Source organism: Electrophorus electricus, chromosome 14 (genome assembly GCF_041902795.1).
Source record: "Electrophorus electricus isolate QZ-2024a chromosome 14, ASM4190279v1, whole genome shotgun sequence".
Lineage (NCBI taxonomy): Eukaryota > Metazoa > Chordata > Actinopteri > Gymnotiformes > Gymnotidae > Electrophorus > Electrophorus electricus.
In genome coordinates, this window is record NC_137510.1 from 17,785,452 (window position 1) to 17,813,263 (window position 27,812).

A 27,812-nucleotide genomic window follows, 5' to 3' on the forward strand; every position below is an offset into this window, starting at 1 on the left:
TTCTTTAGATGAAATGATGTTAGGTACTTATTACTGCTTATAAAATGAATGTAATCAATGACCCCGAAGGAACGCTCCTAGAATCTGATCATCAGAAAAGTTGGAATAATAGTTCTGTAGTTTTCCACCACCAAATTGCTAGAAAATATACAAGAAAACAAAAAATTATTTGGCCAATGTCTTGGTAGGTCAGACAATTACATGAAAATAACACAGACAGTCAGAAAGTGGGTTTACTGTTTTTTTTTTTTTTAGCCGTTGGTTCAGACATTTATCTTTTTCCTTATGGAGCTTCAGGTAACAAATCAAAATGCATCAAGGTATTCAAGCATTTCTCATTCTTGATTTCTGCTGCGTTCACCTGTTTCTGTCTTTTCTGTAATTGAGCTAAAAATCTGAACTGAGAGAAGACAGAGGCCAGGCTGGCATGTGGATGGTGAGCATGGCTGGCCAGGACCTAGTCACTCTGAGCTGTTGCTGGGGAACCAGCAGCAAGAGCACTACAGCCTGAGAGATTGATCACAGGACCAGGCTTCTTCCATGCATTTCTCACTGGGTGCACTCTCTGAGTAAAGTGACTTTTGTTAGGGAGGTCGTAAGGTGCTAAAAAGGTCACAAGGGGAAGTTGACCTCTCCAGTGTCTGACACGCTCCATTCTAGACAGGATGTCTGCATTGCTGAGAGGTCTGACGAGGCAGGAGTCAAGTATCATAAGGGTGATATCGTGTGCATACACACTCACGACTACATAGTTCTACAGACGTGACTTTCACAACCCTAGATTATACACACCGTTGTATTAACACTTTAAAGAACACATACTGTATATACATGAATACAAAACCTAATATATAAACCTATACAAACATATATTACTAGGGGTTACTGTGAAATTCCACAGTACATGTATTTACAGCAACACTTAATATTTTTATGTGTTGTATATATATATATATATATATATATATATATATATATATATATATATATATATATATATATATATATGTGTGTGTGTGTGTGTGTGTGTGTGTGTGTGTGTGTGTGTGTGTGTGTGTGTGTGTGTGTGTGTGTGTTGTTCTTTCCAGCAATATAAGAGCTAATTTAAATAAAATATCAGTTATCTATGTTGGAAAATAGGAATAAAAAATCTTTTTACAATTAAGTTAGCCTGAATAAATCTAGGTCACATTATGTCTAATAAAGAACATTTATTTGATCAGCATGAAATATTAAATGTGTGCATCTTACAGTGTCAATATGGGAGCTTGTTGAATTTATTTGCATTTGTGTGTGCTTTCACGTTTGCCAGAGTTTGTGTGTGTGCTTTTACATGCGTGTGCCCATATGTGGGTATTTTTCAGTTAGTTACTGGAGCAGTTAATTAAATATTTACATTTGTTAATTATTTGCATTAACTATAGTAATCATCACAATTGTTATTTATTATCAAGCAAGCATTTGTGTTTCTGCAAATAGCTCATGAATTTTCTAAAGCCTTGAGAATATGTGCTGGTTCTTACTGAGAAGGAAGTGATTTAATAGCCAGGTCTCTGTAATAAGTAACTGGGTGGCTGTGTATCTTTGGGTGTAGACTGTGGGAGCATTCCACATCCAGCCCTCCATGTGGTCTACCAGTTATCAATCTCCAGTTCTCTCCCCTCCCCCAAACCCTGCATGTGATATTGATATGGGCAGCCCAGGCCAGGCCTGCCAGCAGCTCCCGCATGGTGACACACCTAACAGACTCCCAGACAGGACAGAAATACAAGATTCTCCCTGGCTTTTGTCCATTCCTCCAATCCAGTCTAATGCCCACCTCCTAACCCAGATCTGATTGGTTGTGTATTGTCTGTTGCCTGGTTCTGCTAGCACCTCCAGGGAGTTCATAATGTTCTGAGCTACTTCTGGAGGAGTCCTGTTTCTGCTCAATTCCATATCACTGGTGTGGAGAAACACCAATGGCAAAGGAATATGACTTTCATAACCCTACGGAGCTGATTGCTCCATATCATTATATCATGCCATGCCTTTCATAACCCTATGGAGCTGATTGCTTCATATCATTATATCATGCCATGCCTTTCATAACCCTACAAAGCTGATTGCTTAAGATCATGGTGCAGTCATAGTACCGTGAACCAACTGACAGATTCTGAGGAAGAACTAAAAGAAGGTGAAGTGGTAAGCTGACCACAACTATGTAACTGGTCACAGCTACTCATGTTTGAATTTCTTTAATCAGAATAGTTGGCCATTGCAAAAGTAGTGTCTTGGACTATTCTATCTTAACAGATAATTTGGTAGACCTGAAAGATGGTGCATAGTGATAAGCATGCAAAAAAATGATTGTGATAATAAGAATGTTTTTTTTAATCTTGACTAGCAAGCATACATTATCATTATTCTGAAATGTGGGTGTTCACTCTGACACCATTTCATTATAAACTGAAAAAACAGAGCATTATTAAGTGACCTAATCATTTAGAATCAATGCAGGCAAATGTATTTCATGCATGTTGTTCTGACTGTTCTTGAGACCAAAAATACCATGAAGACTAACACAAAATAATCATGAAAATAACAACATACCAATATGTATAACTCTTATCCCAGTCTCACCTAAACAATGCATTAGGCCTAGTAGCTTATCACAGTGTCTATGATACAATAAGCTTTTCAACATACATACAAAATTCATAATTTTATATGTAATTACCATAATTATTGAACCTAAAGACAGTAACATTGCCTAAAGATTTGTTTTCATTCATTTTTCTACATCTATAAACAAAGGAAGCCTAGAAAATGTTATTCTGGCTGTAGCTTCTGAAGGACATATAGCATCAAATGTTAAGTGAGTGTACAGACCAGGCATCCTGCTTTTGTCTTTCATGCCACCAGCAAATGCAGTCGTATGGACAGAGGACATCAGTACTCTGACTCAGAGGCGAGTAATGGCTACAGGCTGTCTTGCCTGGCCTCCCTGCTGCTTGTCCATTGGTGATGTGGAGCAGAGCCTGGACTGTACACAGCCCAGCTGACTGCAGACTAGTAGGTTTTGTAATACCTGTAATGGAAGCCCTATTGTTTCACAGAGGGCACTATTGTGAGTGACTTGGCAGATGTGGAGGCTTTGCTTTGGAGTTTTTCAAAACTGAGGGCTCATTAAACAATGTTATTTACGTTCTGATCATATTGAGTTGCGCAGGCCATATAAGCAGCCGTAATAACAGCTGTCCTGGCCAACCCGTCTGAGGGAACTCCTAGGAAGAGCACTCCGGGATTACTAGAAACCTCTCGCTGACAATTTATTATCAGATCTACAAGTGAGAGTACATATCCTAAATTTCATATTTCTACATATCCTAAATTTCACAAACAATCCACAAGAACCACTAAGGGAGTATTTGAGAAAGCCCAAGTCATTAACCCCCCAACTGCTGTCTCTTTATTTTACCAAAGAGGTTCCACTATGTCTCTTAAAACAACATCCAATCAAATGGAGTAATCTGTGAGAAATAAAGCCCATGAGGAGGGACAACAAACAGCACACTGAACATTTCTGACAGAGTCAGAAGAACTCAGAGGGGTGAAACTTGTTCATTTGCTTTTATGGCCGGTGGTGACAGGAGTAAGAAGAATGATGGAAGCAGTGAGTCTGTCCTGCATGCAGTCAATCTGCTCTGGCATCGGCCTGGGTGGGCAAGGCAGACTCAAGGGACTTATCCATGGGACAAGCCAGCCCTTTGTTGACCATCAAAGGAGACAGATGACAGACACACAGAGTTGGTTTTTACAGTATGGGTTTAACCTCCAGTTCCACAGGCCTTAGCCCAGTCTCATCAGCTATGGGCTAAAACCCACCAGCCATTAAACTGGAGACACTAGTTCTTAGTCATTGTTTGATTTTTAGTCTTTGATGACTCACTGAAACTTGGCTCTACTGCAGGAATTGTAACAGGTGTGAGTGGTGTGTTGTGCGTGTGTGTGAGAGAGAAAGTGAGGGAAAGTAAGAAAGAGAAAAAAACAGAGATTCTGTAAAGGCAATGGTATTTAGGTGACAAAGAAAATATATTCTAAAATGATAAGGGAAAGTGAATGTGTAAATAAATGGCTTTGTGTAGCTGTCGGGATTACCTTTTGTCTTATCGCTGTATGTGGGTTTGCTCTCAGCTCCTAAGAGTTAGACAGTAAACAGATCTGATAGACCAAGGCCACAAAGACAATAGATGTGGACTAACACAAATACAAATACCAGCCCTTTGTCTCTGACCCATGACCCCTGACCCTTCACCCTACCCAGTCAACTGCCCAAGCTGTAACCTAGGGCTTCTGCAGTGAGATGGACAAGCCGAAGTTTAGTTTTGAGCAGAGGACATGAGAAGTATGTGAGAGAGACACCTTGAGCTACTTGGCTTCGGAAATAATTTTGTTGATTATTTCATTTTCCAAGTTGGAATATTTGACCACTTCAGCATCTTACAAGAAGTAAAAAAGCAAATCTGTAAAGGAAGTCAGTGGATAGCATGGGTCTACAATGTGAATCCACAACTAGCCTTAGCCTTGATGAACAAAACAGTGTCAAGGTGCTTCATGTATAGTAAAGCATAGAAAACGCTCTTAGAATAGCCTACATAGTACATAGAAACATTCTTAAAGTACATAGGTATCGACAAGAAAGTGCTACACTACATGTTGCTGTCAGCTGTACTTGGTCAGCTCCTGAGACATCTTCTGCAGGCAGGACTCTTATAACCCCAGACATAATTTAGACATAAGACATAATTATAGATATAATTTCTTATGTCTTATAGACATAATTTCAGGCACTCTACCTCAGTGTCAAGTTGCTGTCACACAGCTAGTGGGTCCTGAGTACAGAAGCTCTGGATTTGCCAGCACAGGGGAAACTACAGGACCTATTATAAGATATGAATTATTGTGTGGTGGCAGGAACCACACAAACAGAGCCGCAGGGGGTGGAAGCCTACTCTGGCATCAAGCAGTGCTAGTGGTATAGGAGCCAGGAGATGGTGGAGGTGAGTGGGATGTGTGTGTGTGTGTGTGTGTGTGTGTTCTGAGGCAGTACTGGCGTGGCCCTGGCACCTCTGACCCTCGACTCCGCTACGTCTTTATTTCATGGCTGACAGAGCGCATGCCAGCTCCACGTATGGAATTCCGCCTACATCTGATTTATGGTCCTCAGCTGCTCCAGCTACTCCAGCTGCCAGCTGTGCATCACGTGGGGCTCTCCAAGAAGGAAGAAGGAGGGAGAGGTGGAGGCAAAGACAGAGAGAAGGAAAAGGCAGAGATAAGTGAGGGGTTGATATGAAATGGGATGTTAAAGGAGATGTGAGGTTTAGAAAGATTTGAATTGATTAAAAAAGGAAAATGGAGAGGGAGAGAGAGAGAGGTTAAGAAAGTCATCTAAATGCAACACCCATGCTCTCCATTGATCCAAGCCTGGCCAGAGAAAGCAAAATGTTTGGCTTATTTTAGCCAATTAGCTGTGAGAGAGCCCATTGTGTGAGCACTATTGAGCGGCGCTCTGCTGAAAGTGCTTATTGTTGGCACGTTCAATGAGCGATCAATGGCATGCCTGTGATCGGATTAGCCAGGTAATCGATGCAGCAGACTAATATATTAACACGGTAATTACCACTCTCTCTGAGGGAGAGGGCTGAGACTGTAGGCAGTGCAATCAACACTCAGTGTTTGATGTGAGAATATTTGAGCAATACTGCTGCTGCCAGTAGGGTTCAGTTTGTATTTTACCCCAGGCAATGCATGGCATGATGCTTTCATAAAAAATTCCACTAATGAGTCAGTGATTCAACTAAGTCAGAGATTCCAGTTCAATAAGCCCCAATCAGAAAACAGAGAAAGCTGAAATCAAGGAGTCTTATGTCTTCAATAGCTATAAATTTCACAGTCGTTTATACATATACTACACACACACACACACACACACACACACACACACACACACACACACACACACACACACACACACACACAGTATGTAGAGTATACTATATACATATATTTATTCATATGCTATACTTCAATGCTATTATATATAATGCAACATAAGTAATTAACATAACAACTGGATGAAGATTAAGGGTCTATTTGTCATAGTGCCCATTTTGTTCCCTTTTGCAGAGAATCTCTCTTTAAAAGACAAATCTAAAACCAGTGACTGCTTGCTAGTCAACTCATGCACTAGTCAAGACCTGTAACCTGGTATAACCAAGTAAAGAAACAGTGACTCTACTTAAAAGCTACACACAAAGACAAACATGGGCTTGCACACACACACACACACACACACACACACACCCATCACACATACACATGGCAAATAAACATTTCTGTTTTTTAACAGTAATGTTGTGCCCATGTGCTAGTGTCAGCTGCTTGAATGGATTGAAAGAATCTTTTTTACAAACCTTCTAAAGGACAACTATAGATAATTAGAAACTTTGTACGTTTGATTTTTTTGTGTTACTGGTCAGCTGAGTGGTTTACTTTATTATTACTTTCCCATGTAATATCTGTTCTTTAAAATAAATGACAGAGTTTTGTATTACTGATATGAATTGATGAACAAAACCACAGCTTCTCAGAGTTCATAGTTTCCTGAAAACATAACATGAACTTGAGTAAACTGTTAGAACAAAATATAATCACACTATTTATATATTCTATCTGTCAAATAAGTTTCCTTTAGCAGATAAGACAATGAGTTTACTAACCACATGCCAGCGTGGTTTTAGCCAATCAATAAAAAGCTTTGATTAACCTATGGATCATTATACAGGACATATTTAACAAGTAAAAGCAAAAATAAAGTGAAAAAAGATTTTATGCTATGTATTGATTTAAGAAACAGTCCATTTATTTACATCTATCTACTCAGCGCTATTCATGCAGTTAAATGATATCTTGTAATAGGTTATTTCAAATAGTAATAATGAAATGAAATGAAAATAAATGTATAGTTTATAGTAATTTTATAATGGCAATCATTTTGTAAGAATGATTTGTGAAATTTTACCACGGCTTAATAAAACTAGTTTTGGGAAAAATAAAAACAAGAAAACCTCTACAAAAAACTACAATGCTTGAGCACAATAATTTATTTTATGTGTGTATTTACAACATCATATTACATATTATAGATGTATCCCAATAACACATAAACAATTAAACAATTGTGGCCTTTTTTGTCTTGAAATTACTGTAAAGGGTTAGATGCTTTAAAATAATGATCTTGCAATTTTAAACCTGTCTTTGTGGTACATTGGTGTCAGAAAATCATTATTTCAGTATCCAACCAAAACCCAATGTGCAACTTATTGTGGAATCTTTTCTTTTCATTTTCCACCAAATCAGTTAAGTGAGTTTGAGTGCTAAGAGGAACTGAGTGAGCTTTTTGTGAAGCAAAGCATTCTCAAACACTGTCACGTTTCGGAGCTTCAGCACTCCTGTTAACTGTTTAAAGGGACTTTTCTCCTTTGAAGAGCTGGCTCTTTTGTGTGGGGGTGTAGACTGGCTTAGCCGAGCTGCTTTGTATTCTCCCTGGGCCTTGTGCCTTTGGCCGCCATATGGGAGTGAAAAAAACAGCCATATAAGTACTTAAGCAAAGTTTATATTTGCCCAGGAATTTTCAGGGCTTTGCTTTGCTTTAGTGGAAAAACAATAACCAGGCAGACGGGATGCTACCATTATAAGCACTTATGCAAAGTTCATATTAGCAATGGAAATTTTAACCTTGGCATGTCCACGAAGCTGAAGGCCTACATAATGCTTGATGGTTTCGAATGCAGTAACTCCCCCCCCCCCCCCCCCCCATTACCCCCTGTATTCTCTGTGCTTCTGAGCTTCAGCATTTGGAAACTTGTGTGCTGCAGAGCTGGAGAAAATGTAAACCACAATGACTTGTTTTCATCTTTTCTCCAGGCTTCTCCTGGTAGTTACTTTTTAAACTCATGGTGCCCAGAAAACAAGTCACTCCTCAAGTATGTTGCAATATTAAGTTTGAGAGCATTCTCTTGAGACACCAACTCTTCATATGAGGACACAATGGAGTTTGGAAAAATAAATTTATAAAACCTTATAAAAGGATCAAATTAGTTGTCCACAGACTACTTGTACTTCCTGTGCAAAGATGTTGATCATAGTTATTCATTAGGTACTAGTAGATACAGACAGCAAGGAGAAATTAAAGATGCACACAGCAATGTACCTAACATTCTATAATATAGATAAATATAGCATATTTATACATTATGGCACATTTATATACAACGCATCATTTTATTAATGAAATAATTGCATTTATTTATTTATTTGTAGTAGTAAACTAGATACCTGATACTGAAATAACCATATAAGTAGTTAGAAAATACTCAAGTAAGGGCACTTTTCAGTAGCATTTTGTGTACTGCCAAAGTGGGAATATCAAGCCTCTCATTCATTATTCATAGCCCAAAGAGTGGAATCTCCACTCCATAACAATGCTCTGCATTGCATGTATTTGCAGAATGATCCTGGTTTGTGCTCCTAGATTCTGCTTTCACTTGGCCTAGCAAATTCAAGTACACTGCTTGTGCTATTACACTGCTTGTGCTATTCAGTGCACTGGGAGAAATAAATCATATTTTCTGATGAATCCCATAACCTTCCCCCAAAGGATTAAGCACTCAGATGTTTTTCAAAATTAATGTCACAGGGATGAATGAATGTACAATGCCACATCACAGTCTTTGTCTTGCTGTAATGCTGATGGTTTACAGAAGACTGAATTCAGTGATACATCAGTGTTGGTCATGCTGTAATGCTGATGGTTTACAGAAGACGGAATTCAGTGCCACATCACAGAGCTTGTCATGCTGTAGTGCTCATAGTTTATAGTGAAGACTGATTTCTGTGCTACATCACAATGTCTGTCATACCATAATGCTTACAGTGTGCGCCACTGATGATAAAATGACTTTTTGGCAACATTTTCCAACATTCAAACTGATGCAGTCTAGTTGCCTAGAGGAAATGTGTAATCAAAAAGTACTCTTGCACATTGGCCAGGACATAAAGCTAATTTGTCTAAATTAAATCTAAATATTCGCCTTTTATTCTAAAGGTTCATTTAATGATATTAGCAACTCCTTTTACATTTTCTTTCTAAAATGAATTATATACACAAGAAAGCATTGAAAGTACTTGCAGTTTCTTTAGTTCACAGACTGGGTTCTATATAAAAACATTGATTATTAGTGTAAAGAACTTGTAAAGAGCTTTGAAATGATAACGGTTTATTTATTTTTTGGCACTTGCACATGTGATGATATGAAAGAAGAGAAGAAAACCTTTAATATATATTTATATCAAGAACATTGATGCCCCTTTAGTTATAATTGGTTGACATACAAATTTATAAAGGCTTAGAAATATTAATTTCATCTAAACCATCAGCCATCTTTAACCAGCTGAATGATTAATATTCTGTTTAGTGGCATGCAAACTGTGAGGTGTAAAATCTAATATAATGTAACATCTAGGAGAAATCTCATATTATTCTTTTTTATTTTAAATGTGCAATAAAGTAAAAGTTTACTTTTTACAATACATTTAATTACTTTTCTGACTACATTGATTTTCAACTGTTTTCCCATTTTGACTGACTTGAATGTTTTAGTTCATTGATACTTGAGCCAATTAGCTGCCTATTTATAGCATCATGTTGCTGTGATAAAGGTGCCAATGTAAACATGTGTTCTTATTTGATTTTCCAAATATTATTTAAAAATACAGAAGAGTGTAGATATTTAACAATTAGCATCAAATAGCTAGAATTGCTCTTGATGGTTGCTTAATTAATTTGCGATCATGTTTGCGCAATAAAAGTATTAAATACTTAATCTTTTGGGATACATATGTCAGTTATATAATCATTTATCTATTGACTAAACAAGTGTGTGTGGTGGTGTGTGGGTGTGTGCATACACATGTGTCCATGCAGACAGACCAGCAGCTATATGGGGGGGGGGTTCCACCTTTTCATGTCAGTGTGCAAATTCTCACAAACGTATTCCTTTCACACCACAATCTCCTAATTCTCTACTATTATGTTCTCCAACATTAATGAAAGAAAAAAAGCACATTATGGGCATTGATGCCCTTGAAATGCATGCTTGTTTTCTGTGTTCTGAACCATCTGTCTGGCACTAGACACAGAGAGCCATGGCCATGGCCAGCCTCCCTCCTAGATCTATCTATTCATGGGGCTTAACCAGGCATGTGATGGGCCCAGAATACCAACTACTGGGGCGTTGGTGTTCTTCCCTGAGAGAGAGGGTCCCGCGTGTCTCATCCACACATCCTGCCCAAGAAGGGACACCAAGATATGTTGCCTGGGCGACACAGGAGGTCAGAGGGCCCGCGTGAGAGGTGAAGGGGACACAAAGGGATGAGCGAGGGTCCATCTGGACGAGTGACCTGACATAATTAGATATTAATCCTGCACCAAAGTGTTGCAGGGGAGTTTGTGAGTGTGTGTGTGTGTGTGTGTGTGTGTGGGTGTGGGTTGTTGTGGGGGGATGTAAGTCGGGGGGGATGGAGGGAGAGTGAAGGGGGAGCTTAGAGGGAGAGAGTGTCAGCCCTAAACGCTAAGCTGATTAGCCAGGCATGTGTTTGCTGTTGGGCTGAGGTAGGTTGGGTGCAGCGAGCCATTGGATGAATGTGTGTGTGTGTGTGTGTGTGTGTGTGTGTGTGTGTGTGTGAGAGAGAGAGAGAGAGAGAGAGAAAAGTGGTGCGGGTGGCAGTCTTTCTTTCATATCATCTGTCTACTTGTTTCAATTGACATTTGTTAAAGAGGAGGACTAGGAGAAGGATGAGGAGAAAAAAGGGGATAACAGAAAAAGGAGTGGCACCTGAAATGCCAGGCCAGACAGATGGTGCTATATGGGCGAGTGGGATTTGTGCTAACCTGGCACACAGATTTCAATCAATCACACTGTCCCTTAAACAGGTATGAGACTTTATGAGTAGAGGCAGTGACTACCATTTATGTCCTCAGTTCCACTCACAAATGATACATATCTATCCATTAGCACCCACCATGTGTCCAGTCCCTCTGTCACAGTTTTCCTGTAAGCATGTTTACCTATGTACTTAGACTAAGAATAAAGAGATGGAGATTGAATTTTCTTTAGTGAGTTCTCATTGACACTGAGTTTATTAACATTGTAACAACTTGTCTGAAGTCACTAGTTGTAATGAACTGATTTAAGTTTCGTCATCCAATTTGGTGACCCTAATGTTTGGTTAGGACATCTGGTGGGAGACCCCTATGGCTACCAACAGCAGTTGGTCATATGAACACGGGCTTTAACTCTATGATTTATAAACTATCTGAATTATTTCAGTGTTTGCAAAACATATCAGTAATAGTGTCTTTAAGGACTTACATCATGCAAGAATCGGCTCAGCAATCTGTTAGCACACACATCTCTAAGGACCCTAACTCATCTCCTGAAGCCTGAGATGAGTTAGAACCGTTGAACAGCAGGACTTAGGGGCATAAGGAGAGAAGCATCTTGGCGAGATTTGCACTCGAGCGTGGAGAATAAAGAAGAGAAGCGTGTTTGAAGTGACAGAGCATGTCGTGAAAGGGTGGCAGTGGCTTGCTTGCTGGTCCGTTGGCTGGTGCCTCACCTACTAAAATGAGGTTTAATGTTCATGAAGAAAACTGCCACAGGCATCGGTGGTGAACAATAGCAAGCCTGTGAGAGCAAGAAGTGAGTTAAGCACTCTCAGCTGCGCTCACTATATCAGCCTCTTTACCTGCACATTCACCCAGGCGCCCCAGCGCCACCAGTCTCTGTGTGTTTGCCTTAGAGAGAGAGGTGTGAAACCTCAACTTTGCTTGCTGCTATGCATAAATCTTGTACTTATGATGGGTGGAGATGATATTTTCGGCTGGGGTAGGGGAGCATTGTGCCTGTGAGTGTGACCATGTGGAGTGGTGGAGAATGGGAATTAGAGAGCTTTGTGATTTATTTACAATGCACATACTCAAACCCAATGGAGAAAGGTAGCAATGCCACTTGACCAAGTACTGTCCCACAGACAGGGAGGGTCTGTTGTTGAAATAACTGTCATGAAGTAATTTGCCTAAATGCATCTTGGCAACAATAGGTTGGTGGTTTAGCTAAAGTTATAGAACCAGCAGGGCATCACTCATTTAATCCTATCTGCTGATGGTTGTGATACAGTGCTACTGTTATACTGAACAGCCAGTGAAGGAGTCTGCTTCCTTCATTATAGGAGTGCCTGCCAGCCATACACCCTCTCCACACTGCCCACAATTAGACTCAGGTTGGCTCAATGCCCTTATGGCATAAATCTCAACCTTATAGCTGCTCACTCTGTATAACAGGACACTTTCCATTGTACTCACTGCAAAAACATTACAAATGTTCCATTTTTCAGATAAAAAAAAAAATTACAGTGAGGGTGTAAGGATGCAGATCTATTTATGAACAGGAGTGAGAAACACCTTAACATGAGTCACAGACAAGACATGTGCCAGAAGTGAAGTATACTGTGAAACAATGTATCCATTGGATCAGCACATGCAAACACTTCCAGCTGTGTGCATTTATTGCACTTAAATGCAAATGATTTACATTTCACCCTGAACGTCTGGGCAGACAACTGTTCTGTGGTTTAAACTATGCTCTGCTTGCTTTACACAGAGAATCCAGGGGGAGTAATTTGGAGCGAGTGTAGAAATGATTAATCACATAATTAATGGAAAAGAAAGTCCTCATCTGCTGCTTTCTCTGTAGTTTAAAGATAAGGTGAAACTTTGTTGTAGGTTATTGTACTATTTAACTTGGTGATATTTAATTAAACTGATTATTTAATTAGTTTATTGTCCATTTGAACCCATGCTAAATAATGATCAAAGTTGGAAATCAATTACAGACTTTTTCATAATTTATAGTTCATGTTAACTTAATGTGTGCTTTAATTATATTTTAAATGTACTTTTAGTGTATTTTATATAGTATATTTATTTAATATTGTAATATATTAAATATGGTATTTTTATACTAATCATCCTTAAGGGAATATTTTATGTAAAAATGCTGAAAAATGCCTCTACAAATTGGTATCCAAGTGCAGTGTATTGGCTACTGCAATGTTCTAATAGTTTGGTCTGAGGATACACTAGACATTTTACAAGTGAATCATTTTCTCACTCTATTAGCACCTTTAATCCATTTATACACAACACAAAATGCTACAAACCTAGAAACAATGAGCTACATAATCTCCTTGGTCATTGTAATTTATAAATTGTCAATTTATAAATTATTTAATGTTAAAAAACAATGTGCAACTTTGCGCCTTTATTTTGCTCTTACCAAGTTCCATGACCCACATGTGTGGCTTCATCTCAACCACGTGCTGTGCTCAAAGTCCTGCACAACATTTCCAGATGAATCCATCGCCTTTCTTTCCTCTCACTAGAAATGATTATTTTAAAACAAACAAGAAGTCAAACCATTACCATTAATGTTTACATGCTTGTGCTACATTAGTTGAATCAAGAGGATTTTATGCTTTCTTCTTTTCATTGTTTTTTCTTTCTCGTTGTATTGTTTGTGTCCTGAGTGGCAACTCTGTCCTGCAGGCAGGTTAATGAAAGAGAGTGTGTGCGATTGGCTAGTAGCGTTAGCTGAGCTGATTATCAGGCCCTGCGCTCTTAATTAGACCTGTCAGCAGACCTGCACGTTCTCCTCCAAACAACATAGCTCGCCAAACGTGTCTAATTAGGACAAGAGTTGAATATTTCAGGAGGGTCATTCTGTTTAACTAATGACATTGTATACTATTTAATGTCAATAAAAAACATGCCCATTAAACTCACATTCTCTTCTAAACATGCAACTAATGCACCTATTATAGCTAACGTGAAACATTTTAACGGCCAATTAAATCTTGCAGGTCCTGATATAACTAATGGTTTATGTTTCTCTTTGTGTTCAGCTTGGCTAATTAAAACTAAAGTGCCTCAGGGTGCTTTCTGTAGGATGGCCACAGTGTGGATTGTGTAAGTTCAAAGAAAGTTTCTGTAAATAATAGCACCCTTTATCCAAGGTCGTATAGCACGTTTTTGTCTTCCTTAGGGGCCTGTGTCAATCTGCGGCTTTACATGTTCTGTAAACCTTAGGGTACTCCCACACCAAGCAAAATCAAAGATAGTTTGGTGGGAGATGAGGTCCCTTATGCACCACAACACCATTTGCGATACACTCATAAAAATAGATCTCACCAGTAGCATGGCCAATTTTTACACCAGATCACCACAAATATAGTAGCCTTGTATTACTCAGTCATCAACATTAAATCAGTTGACATGCCTGTAATATTTACATTAAATAGATTGTCCTTGTTGCACCACAGAAGAGACCATTATGGGTGGATTTACATACTGTTCTGTGTGTGAAGTGTGAGAGAACACTTCACACAGAACAGAATCAACAGGTCCACCCATACTGTATGGCTTCTGTGCTGTTTCAGAGCCACACAGGGATAAGCAGACGAACATCCTTGGCTTCAGGTGTCTGAGCCTCAGCCACCCCAAACCACCCATTCCACCCAACCCTACTCACCACCACCAGCAACTATGCAAACTCTGTCTCTAAGGATCCTGGATTCCATATACTGGATTTTATCACACAAGCGACCAATAGCATGTTACATTCTGTACACTCCCTTTTACTCACTGTAAATACAAGGTTTTCCTTACCTCCTTCTCCTCTGACTCCACTCATTCACACACACATGCTCACACACATATGCAAACTCACTCATTCATACAAAGGAAATGACCTGCATCAGGGGGGATCTGAGATGGCAGAAGAGAGAGAGGAAGATTACGGCAGTGAGTGGCTGTTCTCATCTCTACAGAGTGAGAGAGTTGGAGCTGGGTTTACAAGGATTACAACAAAACATAACTGTTTACTCAACCCATCTAACCCCACAACACACTCAACTCACCAATGTGTATCTGTTAGGGTGTGTGCATGGATATATATCACATCTCTTGAAAAATATTACATATGAGCACAGAATTTATTCTACTTGTGGTTGGTAACAAGAATAAAATGATTATAGATTTGTTTGCAATAATTTACCTCAATATTTGTTCTATTTATATATGTTATACTATGGTTAATTTTCCGTATTGTGCAAAGTTTATATGCAGTGAAGTGCAAAAATGTCAAGTGTTGTGTTGAATGATAAGCAGCACCAAACAGCCCATGACAGCATTTCCAAGCCATGGTGAGAACTAGTGAAAAAATAGGCATTCTAATCCTAATTTTGAGCAATAACTCAAGGAGAAAATATTGTCTCTGATTGCTGAAGGGTGATTAACTCCAGAATAAACTCTAACTACTGCATCATGTCTCCTGCTGTTTCACCTCTGTTCAGCTTTGGCTTCATAGCTGTAGCCTACTCTGCTGTGTGATGTGGTGAGAGGGCTCAGTATTCTGGGGAAGATTCTGTCATTGTGGATGCAGAAGATCCATATACATTTACATTTACATTTACGGCATTTAGCAGATATTCTTATCCAGAGCCACTTACAAAAGTGCTTTGTCATCTTCTCATGGAATGTATTCCAGCCAGTACATACGGTTATAGTCAATTTGAACTATTGAACTAGGATACTGCTAGATACAGGAGTCAGTGCTGATACCTACAAGAGAATGCAAAATGAAAAAGTACAATAATATTTTTTACCCCCGCTGTACCTTTGAATTGGCCAATATCATCTCAATCATTAGTGAACAATGTATTTTGTAGAACTCATTTTTCAAAAGGACAGAATTCCACCACATCACTGTCCAGTTTTGTATGTCTTATCACAATGTGTTGTCAATGTAAGTGTAACACAGTTTGACCCTAATATAGTGTTTCCTGCTATTTATTGATTATTCTCCAATACCATATCCTCAGCCAGAACCACAGACCAGAACCAAAATGCATCCAAGAGTAAAGGTAGATGATGGAAGGTGTAGAACAGCATCATTGCTCTGCTCATTGATCTCCCTCTCACCCCTCTCTGAACCTTGGGTCACAAATCGAACTGGATTCATTGAGTTCTGACCTGTTTGCCTGCAGGGTCTGCTATGTCCTTTTTGGATGAAGCTGTCTGTTTCAAAGGCCCTCTGCAGCCAAAGTGACAGCACTGGCTTGCTATGTGTGTTCGCTCATAAGGAGGTGAAGAGGTCAAAGGGGAGACCAATGAAACATAGGCTATTGATGAGAGAGCCTGGAAATAGACTATAAATCCACCTTTGTTTCCTTCCATCTGATCACGTCACTAATTATAACACATCACCATGATAGTGGACTCTGAAGAATATGCATCATGATTAAAAAAAATTACACCTTAGGTATAGTCATTATATAGCCCCTTAAATGTGTACCAAGGAAATGACACACACACGGCTTCACATAATATTCTCTTTAATCTTTATACATGAGGGATAAAAAAAGACCTTCTAACGTTTTCAAAATCAGTGTAGGTTGTGAATTGGGCCTTCTCAGCCTTGACAAAATAAATGTGTTAAGACTATTGATGCTGTCAAATGATGAATAAAAACATTTGCAACAATATTTGGACACTCACTGGTGAAAGCAGCCAGTCCTCAATTGGCTCAGTACTGTTGCTATGGAGACTAAGTCCATGCTTCAAGACATGGTAGAATGAAGGCACATGTAGTGGTGAAAGCTTGGGTATTCATCACAGGCACACTACATCCTGCAGTTCCTGAATTCATTTGAAGAAGCCTCTTTAAAGATAAACAAATTGTGAATAGAAATAGAAATGAATGACCCAAATGTTTTTTTGTTTTTTTCAAATGAGTATCATTACATCATCCTTTATTATAGTTAATTCATAATGAAACTTTTTTTTTAATCTAAATAATAAGACAGATGCTTCTGAGTTGCAAGACCTGTCCTCAGTCAGCTAGATGAAAACCAGCAGCACTGAAGGATTTTACCTGATATGTCTGGCAAATCATCAAACTACATGGAATGAGAACAAATCTTGCCATGTCCTTCTAGATTTATACATGGTTAGCGTGGGTGTGCCCGGGTATGTGTTCTCCCCATGCCCCCGTGGCCGGAAAAGCGAGGGACAGTGGTGTTATAAAAAAAAAAACACTGAGCTGTCCAGCGCCATGCTAAATGAGACGCGTGACTCATCAGATGAAACAGGGGATTAGGTGGTAATGATCTGGCAAATGGTTTTGAAATTGTAATTATCTACCCTGTGCTGTTGTGCTTAGATTTTTGTTGGGGGGGCACAAGAGAAAGACAGACAGAGCGAGAGAGAGAGAGAGAGAGAGAGAGAGAGAGTAAGAGAAGTATGAAAGTTACAATGTAAAGCATTTTATCCAAAACAAGTGCTTCTTACCCCCAAAACAGCATGAAAGTTCTCCACTATGGAGTGATGTCAGTACCATTGCGATGAATATATCAGGCTTTGTCACTGAGCCACTGGTCTTTGGTTAAGTGTAGACAAAGAGGATGCTGAACAAAGACTGATCTCACTCTGCTCTCTCTAGCGTAAACACTTGACCTGACCAATCACACTGTTACCTGTGTTACTCCCCTTAGTGGTGCTTGAGCACTTTAGAATGTGCTAAAGAACAGCCTCCAAAAGCTCTCTAAATCCTCCCAGGTGTATTATATTTCAGATATGGCACAGGACTGCAAAGTGATGCATATTCATCAGCTCACTGTCCATTTGATCCAGTCCAGGCATTAAAACGTTCTGAAACACACAACCAACATTTAAGTGGTTGTGATTGAAATGTTGTTAAAGAACCTACTGGTATAAGTGAGTCTAGGCTTTTGGATCTTATTTCCACATTTGCTTCCTAGTTCCTCTCATCTTCAGTGGTGGTTAAGTCAACAGACCACCTATCCTAGAAATCCTTTTTCAAAGCAATAGAAAATCTCACCTTTTTCAGAAAAAAAAATTATTCTCAGATCGAGATGGCTAAGAAGAGGATTTCAAAATCTACCATGAAATAAATTGTTTCTTTATTGCAATGGTTGACTGCCATCTCATGGAGGTAGTGAACTTGCGTGTAGAGGGGAAATTGGAAGACTACTACCACCTAGTGTATGTGTGCTAAAACAATGATTCTATATCCATGAAAAAATGCTTAGAATACAGCAAGATAAGGAATATGTGTTGTTTACTTTGTTTTGTCCATTTAAATGATCATTTACATGTAATGTACTGCTGTCCCGCAGGTTGAAGTAATCTTGTAGCGCAGGCAGGATAAGCTGAATGCTTGTGGCAAGCTCAGGTCTTCCAGGCCCCTGCTGTGCACAGGTGCTCCTCTTGTCAGCAAATGTTCCTCTTCATTACTGTCCAGCAGAGCATCCTTAGCTCTCAGCTGTATCTACTACTACTGTGTGTATGTGTGTGTGTGTGTGTGTGTGTGTGTGTGTGTGTGTGTGTGTGTGTGTGTGTCTTGTTTGTAAAATAATAATTATTAATAAACATTATTAATTTCAGATGTAAAAACAACATGGAAGAAATGTAAGAGAAGAAATGTAAGAGAAGAACAAATTATATAGCACTGTAGGAAACTGTTTTATTGTGGGTTTTTTAATTATTATTATTATTATTTTTTTTTTAAATTAATCTTCTTGGTTCTCAAATGAACATAGAAGAGAAGACATGCCTTGCCAGATACATTCAGGGAAGACACAACCATGCATTTTCTGTATAAATAAATACACTGATAAATAAGTAAGCAATCAAACAGTATTACATGCACTTTTATACATGAATCAGTATGCTTTCTAATGGATTCATTTGCCAAGACTCCATGCTCCATTATACCACAGCTCTTGTGATACAATAAATGTATTGTTGAAAACTGGTAATGATTGTGGTATTGTGTAAAATATTCTAACAAAGAGTCTAATTTGTCCTGCTCTCATACACATTACATCATAATGTGATTATTGAAAAAACAAAGCTTTTGCACAGACACCAGTAGTGTTTAAATTATCACAGGGACTTTTACACTGACATTCTCACAGATCTTACACATGACAGATGTAAGAAGATTAACCAAATAACGCCCTGTAGCAGGATTACAACTGATCGTATGCCATGCTATGTGACTATTTTTTAATAAGAATGATAATGAACCTGATGTTGATGAATTTCTTTATTGTAACAGTGAAACAGGGCTTGGAAAAACTCTCAAATTCCTGAGCCCTTTGCCCCTATAACAACCTAGTGGATCCAGTTCTGTCAAAACTGATTTTGTTAAAAAGTAAAAGAAGAGGAAGACAACAAGGTGGAGGAGGAAAGAGATGTTACAAAAAGGAGATATTATCAAGTTTCCATTCTATTATCTCTAATACAATTAGAGAAAATTAGGTAGCCTAATCACTTTTACAGGTTTGTACAGTATCAGCTACTGCACAAAACCCATTTGATTTCCCCTTAATTAAACACTGTGATAGAAACTCTGTTTGAAATTGTGTTATAAGAAAAATAGTAGGGGAAAATGACCTAAGGGAAATTATCCATGTGACAAAAATGCTGAAGGAAAAATATAATACTGAAAATACTTTTTTCCTTTCCTTCCCTTTTTTTTAAATTTATTATTATTATTATTTTTTTTTTTTTTATAACAGGACTGCTTAGGTTTTTATCAGCCATAGCGCTTCACCGACTGTACAAGAAAGAGGGTGAAATAGTTATGCTGTTGCCTGATTTAATTTTCTTTTTAAGCTGCACAGCTGTTTTTCTTCTTTAGTCTATGCAGTTAATCAATCAAGTTGAAAGATGATAGTCAAGTAAATAGCCTTACTTCAAAGCTGTTATAACATTTATCTCAGATTGCATATGTGTAGCCTGCTTGTGAACTGTCTTTGTCAACTAACACGCATGAAGCATCTTCAGATGGTCTCCACCTGTACTGAGATGAAACGGTTAAGATTCTGTTAAACTAGTCAACTAATCCTCCCTCCCCCTGCCCCAACTACACACACACGCAGCAGCAGCAACCAAAACAGCACAAACACGCATGCTAACACAACAGCAAAACGTTTAGCGTTTGAAAATCATATGGTGACTTTTAATCAGGCTATTAATGATATTCTCTTTAGTATATGAACCCGTTTGGTCAAACGGAAACAGACTAAGCATGACGACCACTCCTTAGCACACCAGTGGACACGAATCGATTGTTATGTCGTCATATATCTGCGACATTTGTTTTTCATGTCAGACCAGTGACTAGAGATTGAGGCTTCCGGGTTAACGATTTAACAATTTAGCTGGAGCTAACGTTGTTGTTCTATAATTTCTATAAATAGTAAGTAGAATGAAAAGTTAGTTAATGACATAATCCATGCGTATTTCCGTATAAGTCAAGAATACTTGGCCAGTTTTTGATAACTGGTCAACACCAAGGTGTTCATGATGATAGGGTGGGAAAACGTTCCACCTTCTTTTAAGGAAGGAGCTTTTTGTCAGCCTTATTAGCTAGCTAGCTGTTGAATAAAGTTGCAGCTAGCAAGAAAGTTGGTCATATAAAGCTTTTATCACAGGTTTTCTGCTGAATTGGAACTGTTTTAAAAGATCAAAGATGCAGAACGCCCCTTCCTTTCCCGGAGTAAGCTCTCAGCAGCGCGTTGCTCCGTTGGGACAGACAAGAAACAAGGTTTGCTTTCTTCAAACAAGCCTGAATTTAGACGGCTGTCAGCGATTTATGAAAAATGTCATCACTGTGAGTATTTCTGTGTCATGGTGTAGGTGGCACTAAACCCGGGCCATAGCCTTATGGACTGGATACGACTTACAAAAAGTGGACGTGATATGACTGGACTGAAAGGGCGATTGATCGAGGTCACAGAGGAAGAACTAAAGAGACATAAAACACGAAACGACTGCTGGACATGCATAAGAGGTAATGGCATTCAAGCATGCAAAGTACGTACGGTTAAAGAGCACAATGATAAATTTGACAATATGAATCATCAGGATTTTATACTTTTCAGTTTTAAGAACAACCTTTGTTTTCTGTCAGCTTCACTGCTCTTTTATAAACTAGATTTTATAAATAACATTTTACGTAAGTGGTTAGACATTTTTGTGTAAAATTATGGTATAATTTCAAAGGATTCTTTAGTTCTAGTCACCCAAAAGAGATTACTTTAGGCTACGTTCAGACTTGGCAACAAACCGTAGTGTAATTGCTCTTTCTGATTCATTAGAGCAAGTGAGACCACTGCATTTAGATCTCTAGTACACACCAAGTAAATGGACCTCTGAGCAGCTCCATATCAGTCTTCTTGCAGATGAACACATGCCAAAAGGCAACAAACGGGCAAAAAGTAGGACGTGATGCCACAAGAATTTTCAAAATGTTTAGTCAGTACAGTGAAGCAGTATCGCTTAAAAGTCAAACTGCATGAACAGTACATTAAAATGTATGACATATTTCAAATCTAGTTGTTTGAAAAAGTGTGCATTTTGTCATAAGTAAAAAGGTGCAGTGTTACCCTTGTAAACCCTTGCATTGCATGTACTCTTGCATTCTTTCCTGCAGTCTTTTTTTAACATCTCAGTTTCTTGTCCCTCCAGTTGCTTTCAGATTTGACAGTTTCTGTTATGCACAGGTGCATCTCGACACGATGTAGTACATGCTACTAGAGGCTTCACTTCAGTGCGTCAGCATTTTGAGCCCTAACCCCTTTATAAATAATGCAGCTGACATTTCAGCACTACTGAACAGGTGCTTCATAACTCACTAAAGCTTTTGTGTTGGAGTTGTGATCAGAAATATGGACGCAATAATGGCATTGTTGCTGTGGCTTGTTTGGTTACCAGCCTTAGTGTAAACTATCAGGGTTTTGCTAAGCATTAAAGAAGTTCCTCTCAGTTAAAACACATGAATCCCTGCCATTCAGTATATGGTATGGCATAGACTGTGTGTGTGTGTGTGTGTGTGTGTGTGTGTGTGTTGCAGGTATGGTATATAATATTAGTGCTTACATGGATTTTCACCCTGGTGGAGAAGGGGAACTGATGAGGATAGCTGGCATAGATGGTACTGACCTGTTTGACCAGGTAGGTTTTGGACTAGAAAAATGTTTGCGTTTAAGAACATGAAGGACACACTGTATTTTACCAGTAATCTAACCTAAGATAATGTGGTTAATGTCTACCTGCAGGTCCACCGGTGGGTGAACTATGAATCCATGTTGAAAGAGTGTCTGGTGGGGAGGATGATGGTGAAGGCCAGCACAGTTATTAAAGGTATAAATTGAATTAATATAAAGGCATTGAATTCAGTTACAGTAGTGCAGCAGTTACCATCTTTTGTTTTGTTTGTCAGTACTTGGTTGGACTTAGGAAAGTTTTTCCTAAAGCGACAATCAGGGCATATTATAAAAATGTATAATGTTATTATAAATAAAAGTGAGTGAAATGACAAATGTATTATGATACTAATTTTTAGATAACTTGATATTCTATACTTTTTGCATGATATGTAAATGTTATTTTTGCTAGAAGAGACAGTACACCAACAGAAATGTAGTTCCATGTTTTAAAAAGGGGGTATAAACATTTTTCTCAAAATTCCATAACTATTTGACAAAGAACAGTTACAAAATCATGTATAAAGAAAGAAAAGTAAGACTGAGCAAATGGGCCAACATCCAGTCAGCGTGATTGTTAGTTACAGGCACTTTCTAACTGGTCTACTTTATTTCCCTTTTTTTCCCTTTTTAATGATGTATTGGTTGTTGGACAGTGTTATAGAAGTACTGAGTGTCTGCAATATGCTTGATAGAAACATACTGGGTTGCAATGTTTTGCAATAATGATAGTATCTCATTACCTTGCCCACCCCTAATTATACTGTCATAATAAAAAGTAAAACAAATTTAAGCAAAAAAAAAAAGCGTATATATCAAATATATACACATACACAAAACGTACATATTTTTACATATATAAATAAGTATTTTTGCAATCAGAGGACATGCAGAGTACCTGCATTACATTTATGGGTGTCTTATGCACTCTTTCTGCTCCCATAGCTCTGCCAACAACAAAGGCCAATTCCCAAGTTAATGGTAGGACCATAACTCTATATTCATGACGCATTATCAGTTGGGAAAGCTATGTAAGTAGTTTACACTAGGTAACTATCTGGTGGAATAGGAGGATTGTGGCGCAAAATGTTTTAAAATGTCTGAGTAATATGAGATGATTCTCTGCTTTTTAGGTCTTGCTCCACCGCCTCTTGTGGTGTTGGAGCCAAAAGTAGCGCCGATCCCATCTAAAGTCAATCGCCCTCAGTACGGTTCAACTATTTTAATCATAACTAATAACTATAGTTAAGTTTATAATAATTTATGCTTCAGATGTTTGACTGATCTTATGAATGTTATTCACAGGGTTATTTACATTCTATGCTAACTTTACCATTACTTAAGTTTTACATATAAATCTGCTGCGGATGCTCCTAGATACGATTGGATCCAGACCGATGACGCTGTTAACATTGTTATTTACACCAAACAGAAGGTAGGTGTTTTTGATGTTTTTACTCGAACCATGTTGCTACGTGACAAAGATCAATGTTTTAGATTTGAAATCTATTTATTATGTTTGTAATATATTTGTCTTCATTACCTCCCCCCAACCCTGTGAGATCCCCAGCTCAGGTTGTTCAGTAGTTGACCTTCAAGTTAACATTCTACGGATTGAGATACTACTGGAAAATTGGTCATATCTGCTTCATTGGAGTAAGACAGACATGTGGATTAAATTATTTAGTTTGCCTGCACCTTCCTTTATTATATATATATATGTGAATATAATCTTTAATGTGCCCTCTCTAGGTCTGGCTCATGATGTTGAAGAAAATGTTGCCAGTAAGTGAGTTTTCTTTTGCAAAAGAAAAATCCTGCAATGTAGGTTTGAAATTCAACACAGTTATGTCTTGTCAGGGTGAAAATGTACTAGTTAAAAACTATTGATTGATTATCTTCTTGTGTGTTTAGTGCCACTGAAGAGTATCTGCTTGTGTGTTTAGTGCCACTGGATTATCTGATTGTGTTTAGTGCCACTGTGGAGTATCTTCTTATATGTTTAGTGCCTCTGAAGATTTCTGCTTATGTCTTTTGCATCACTGAAGATTATCCAAATGAAAATATATCTTGCTCTGCTGTAAGCACAGCTTTATGAAAATGTGTTGAACATGCATTTCAGTGTGTGCTGGTGAACTCCATGTGCACTTTGTATCAATGTCTAAGATTTGACAGATTGCATATCTCAGTCAAAGGCAGAGTATCTAGGCATGGAGAATGAAAAACATCTTGAGGTTTATTGGCTTGTAGCTGACCTTGCTCACTATCACCCCCTGCTGCATAAATACCTCCACTGTTTTATCACTTTTGAAAAGTATTCACGTTCACATATCATGTTATTAGATCAAAGACTAATATCTGTATTTAAGGACAGAATGACATTCTGTTATTATGTTGTGTCCCATGGTGTGTGTGTGTGTGTCACTCTTTCTCTCTCTCCCTCTCATGTGTTCTTTCTCCCTCTCTCTCTGCCATGGTAGTTCAAACAGTCAATTTGGTTGGAAAGGTTAATGTGCACCTGCGCAAAACAGTCAATGCCAGGTGGACACAATTGGGCCAACCCCTACAATCCCATGATTCATTTATTCTGAGTAAAGATCGGGGTAAGTTACCTGCTTCTGTGTGCTAGTCTACAACTCAGTAAAAGGCAAATTCATCACCATTGGGTCCAAATAAGTAAAGTACAGGTGAATAAAAGGACACCTAAAGTTTGTTTATCTTGTTGTAAGTGCAGAGTTGTTCTACAGAGACTGTATGCTGGTTTCTAAAAAAGAAGTTACACATTGCACCTGGCTCTTCTGTTTCCGACTACCTCCTGGAGCATGCATGCAGATCCCTGTGGGGAGACATGTCTACCTCAAAGCCTCTGTTCAGGGTAACTCCCCATCTAAGCCAAGCTTTCCAGCAGACAGATTTGCACTGACCAACATTTATTATACATGAAGGATGCATCTTAAACACTTATGAAAAATACTTCCAGCAGAGAACATGAAAACTGTACTTCTAAATTGCAATTCTCATACAAACTGCTAACTTTGGCAAAGACCTGTCTTTATGAAGAAATGCCTTTTATTGTGTGAGTTTGGGTAGCTTTGAAGCTGTGGGTTCTTCTGTTAACAGGCTGTGCTGTTGTGAAGCCCTACACACCAGTAGACCAGGTACTTATGCCTCAAACTCCCCCCAGCACACAAGGGAGTTCAGATATCTATCTCATGATTAAGGTCTATCCTGATGGAGTGTTCACACCACATCTGAACAACCTTGACATCGGTGAGCTATAGGGATGTCTGGTGTGCATGTGTACATGCGTCTGAGTGTTGGAGGGCAGTGGTTAATTTTTGAAAATAACAACCTCTCTGGTTATAGTGCCCTGTATATTTTAAAAATTCTGCTTTTACTGTAGTTTGATGTATTCATATCATTCTTTTTTTAACTGAAAAACGGCAAATACCTTAACTGAATAAAAATACTTTTAACTGAATAGAAAATCAAAGTATGACAAATTGCCAGCCACTGCCTCAAGTAAATAATTTGTCAATTTTGAATGCTAATCCCATATTTTTATGTGGATAAATCTGCCATTAATTTTTCTAACCAACCTGTACATTTTGTCAGGCGCTCCTCTGTCTGTTAGCAGTCCGGAGGGTGCCTTCACACTGCATAGCCTGAGTGATGTCACTCATTTGTACCTGTTAGCTGCTGGCACTGGCTTCACACCCATGGCCCGCCTCCTCCATCTGGCCCTTCAGGAACTGTCCTCTATCAGGTTAGATCGACTAAGCTTTCTGTTCCAGTTGCCTTCTTGCTGACTCACAAGTTTTCTCTCAATTTGTCTTTACCTAATTTAATATTGTTAATTTTCCACTGATCACCAGAATTGAGCAATATCCAAAATGCTTCCTTCCTGATATTTTTCACCTTGGTTCAGCTCTTTCTGATGTTTGAACTGTTATCAGTCAAGCTTGTAAGCCTATGCATGTTCTTGTTACCCTCTTAGAAAGACGAAGCTCATGTTCTTCAACCGTCAGGAGAAGGACATCCTATGGCATTCTGAGTTGGAGCAAATATGTGCAGAGGATGCAAGGTATAGCGCTCACTTAGACTTAATGAGTGACCATAGGTGTCTCTTCGTATGCTCTGTGCACCAGCAGCCACATGGGAACTACTAGTCTTTGCAAGTGCAGTGAGGCCTCAGATTTGCAGTGGTACCTACATTACTAAATCTAGGCCTATGTGTGACTCAGGTTCCAGGTTGAGTATGTCCTGTCAGAGCCTTCAGCCTCATGGACAGGTAGAAGAGGACACGTAGACGTCTCCAAGCTGCAGGATTTCCTGCAAAGACCAGGGGATTCCAAGTGCTTAGTATGTGTGTGTGGGCCCACTGGTTTCGCTGAGCTGACAGTGCAGTAAGTACTACTATCCTTTCCCCTTCCTTTTCATCATGCTCACATGTGCAGTATCTTGTGGGACTCTCTATTTTGGGGCTTACACCTGAAGTATGTATTACTATGGCCAAGTATTAATATGCCTCATCTCAACCTCAGTTGTCAAAAGCTACTTCACAGGCACAAAATGTCACCACAACATAAAAATACATAGTATTTCCTACACCTGTAAGGTAGTGATAAAGCACACTTTCTCTGCATTTGTCTCTTAAGACTTTTAAACCTCCCTTTCCAGGCTGGTGAAGCAGCAAGGGTTCAGTGAAGAGGAGATGTATGTTTTCCAGGGTTGATTTCTGAATTCAAGCATATGGTGGCCTTATCATGCTGATTGTTTCTATGCACAGAAGACTGAAATTCCTTGATCATGGGGATTAATATGAGCTTACCACTCTGTACACACACTCCTCTGACACATGAATGACTGTCTTGAAATCCCATGTGTTTTGCATTGGTACAACTGTGAGGGAACGTTTTAGTGTGCTGTGAACTGTTCTTCCATCCTGTGTAATTTTTCGTGAGAATTTTCTTAGATTGTGTGCTAACACACACACTGTGATTTTAAATTTGTAAATCAGATGCATTATTGTAGAGTTCAAATGAGGTAGCCTGTTCAGCCTTTAAAATAATATGTAGTACTAGTGACTAAAAATTAATAAATAAATAAACAAAACTGTGTAAACAAATTATGAAAATGATTTACTTTGTATGACAGCACAATGTCTGGTATGCATCGCAGTTTTATTTTGAACATGGACCTGTAGCCAAAATAGTTGTTAGTCCAAAGAACCAGCCAAGCTTATTTCATTCATAATAGTTATAAATGTGACATTCTTTTTAACTTGTGCATTCTATATTTAGTGAGAGTGATAGTGCAATTTGTATCCTGTTTCAATAATTCTCACTTGTGTTCTGCAAAAGTACTGAAGAATGCCAGCATTAAATTATGAATGTGTATGTGTGTTATATATATATATATATATATATATATATATATATATATATAATTATTAGGGGTGGGACTCGATTAAAAAATCTAATTAATTAGAAGCTTTGTAATTAATTAATCGAATTAATTAATCTTCACAATAACCTGTTTTACTTCCCTTTCCTCATCATACAGCTGCTGGATTT

The 27,812-nt window shown here is 38.5% G+C and overlaps 1 protein-coding gene and 1 long non-coding RNA gene across 5 annotated transcripts; one reads left to right on the top strand and one right to left on the bottom strand.

Moving 5' to 3' along the window:
* Positions 1-1,116: 1,116 nt before the first annotated feature.
* On the bottom strand, positions 1,117-14,945 carry LOC145651117 (uncharacterized). The gene is made up of 4 exons (XR_014116801.1): positions 14,828-14,945; positions 13,440-13,541; positions 4,141-5,253; positions 1,117-3,946 (listed from the first exon to the last, which is right to left on the bottom strand). It is a non-coding gene; the product is annotated as an uncharacterized LOC145651117 (long non-coding RNA).
* A 5,386-nt stretch (positions 14,946-20,331) lies between these two features.
* cyb5r4 (cytochrome b5 reductase 4) lies at positions 20,332-27,364 on the top strand. 4 transcript variants are annotated; one of them, XM_027016036.3, is made up of 17 exons: positions 20,349-20,447; positions 20,683-20,795; positions 20,888-21,041; positions 22,104-22,204; positions 22,309-22,393; positions 23,182-23,217; positions 23,370-23,442; positions 23,614-23,671; positions 23,799-23,892; positions 23,989-24,021; positions 24,717-24,839; positions 24,971-25,111; positions 25,357-25,506; positions 25,852-26,002; positions 26,234-26,320; positions 26,481-26,642; positions 26,917-27,364. In XM_027016036.3, the coding sequence occupies exons 2-17, from the start codon at positions 20,721-20,723 to the stop codon at positions 26,969-26,971; spliced, it is 1,578 nt and encodes a 525-aa protein (XP_026871837.2). In that variant the 5' UTR covers positions 20,349-20,447; positions 20,683-20,720; the 3' UTR covers positions 26,972-27,364. The 4 variants fall into 4 exon arrangements, with proteins under 4 accessions (XP_081552892.1, XP_026871847.2, XP_026871837.2 ...); XM_081696766.1 differs by having other exon boundaries at positions 20,332-20,795; positions 25,933-26,002; XM_081696767.1 differs by lacking the exons at positions 20,349-20,447; positions 20,683-20,795 and adding an exon at positions 21,754-21,869 and having other exon boundaries at positions 20,903-21,041.
* Positions 27,365-27,812: the final 448 nt, after the last annotated feature.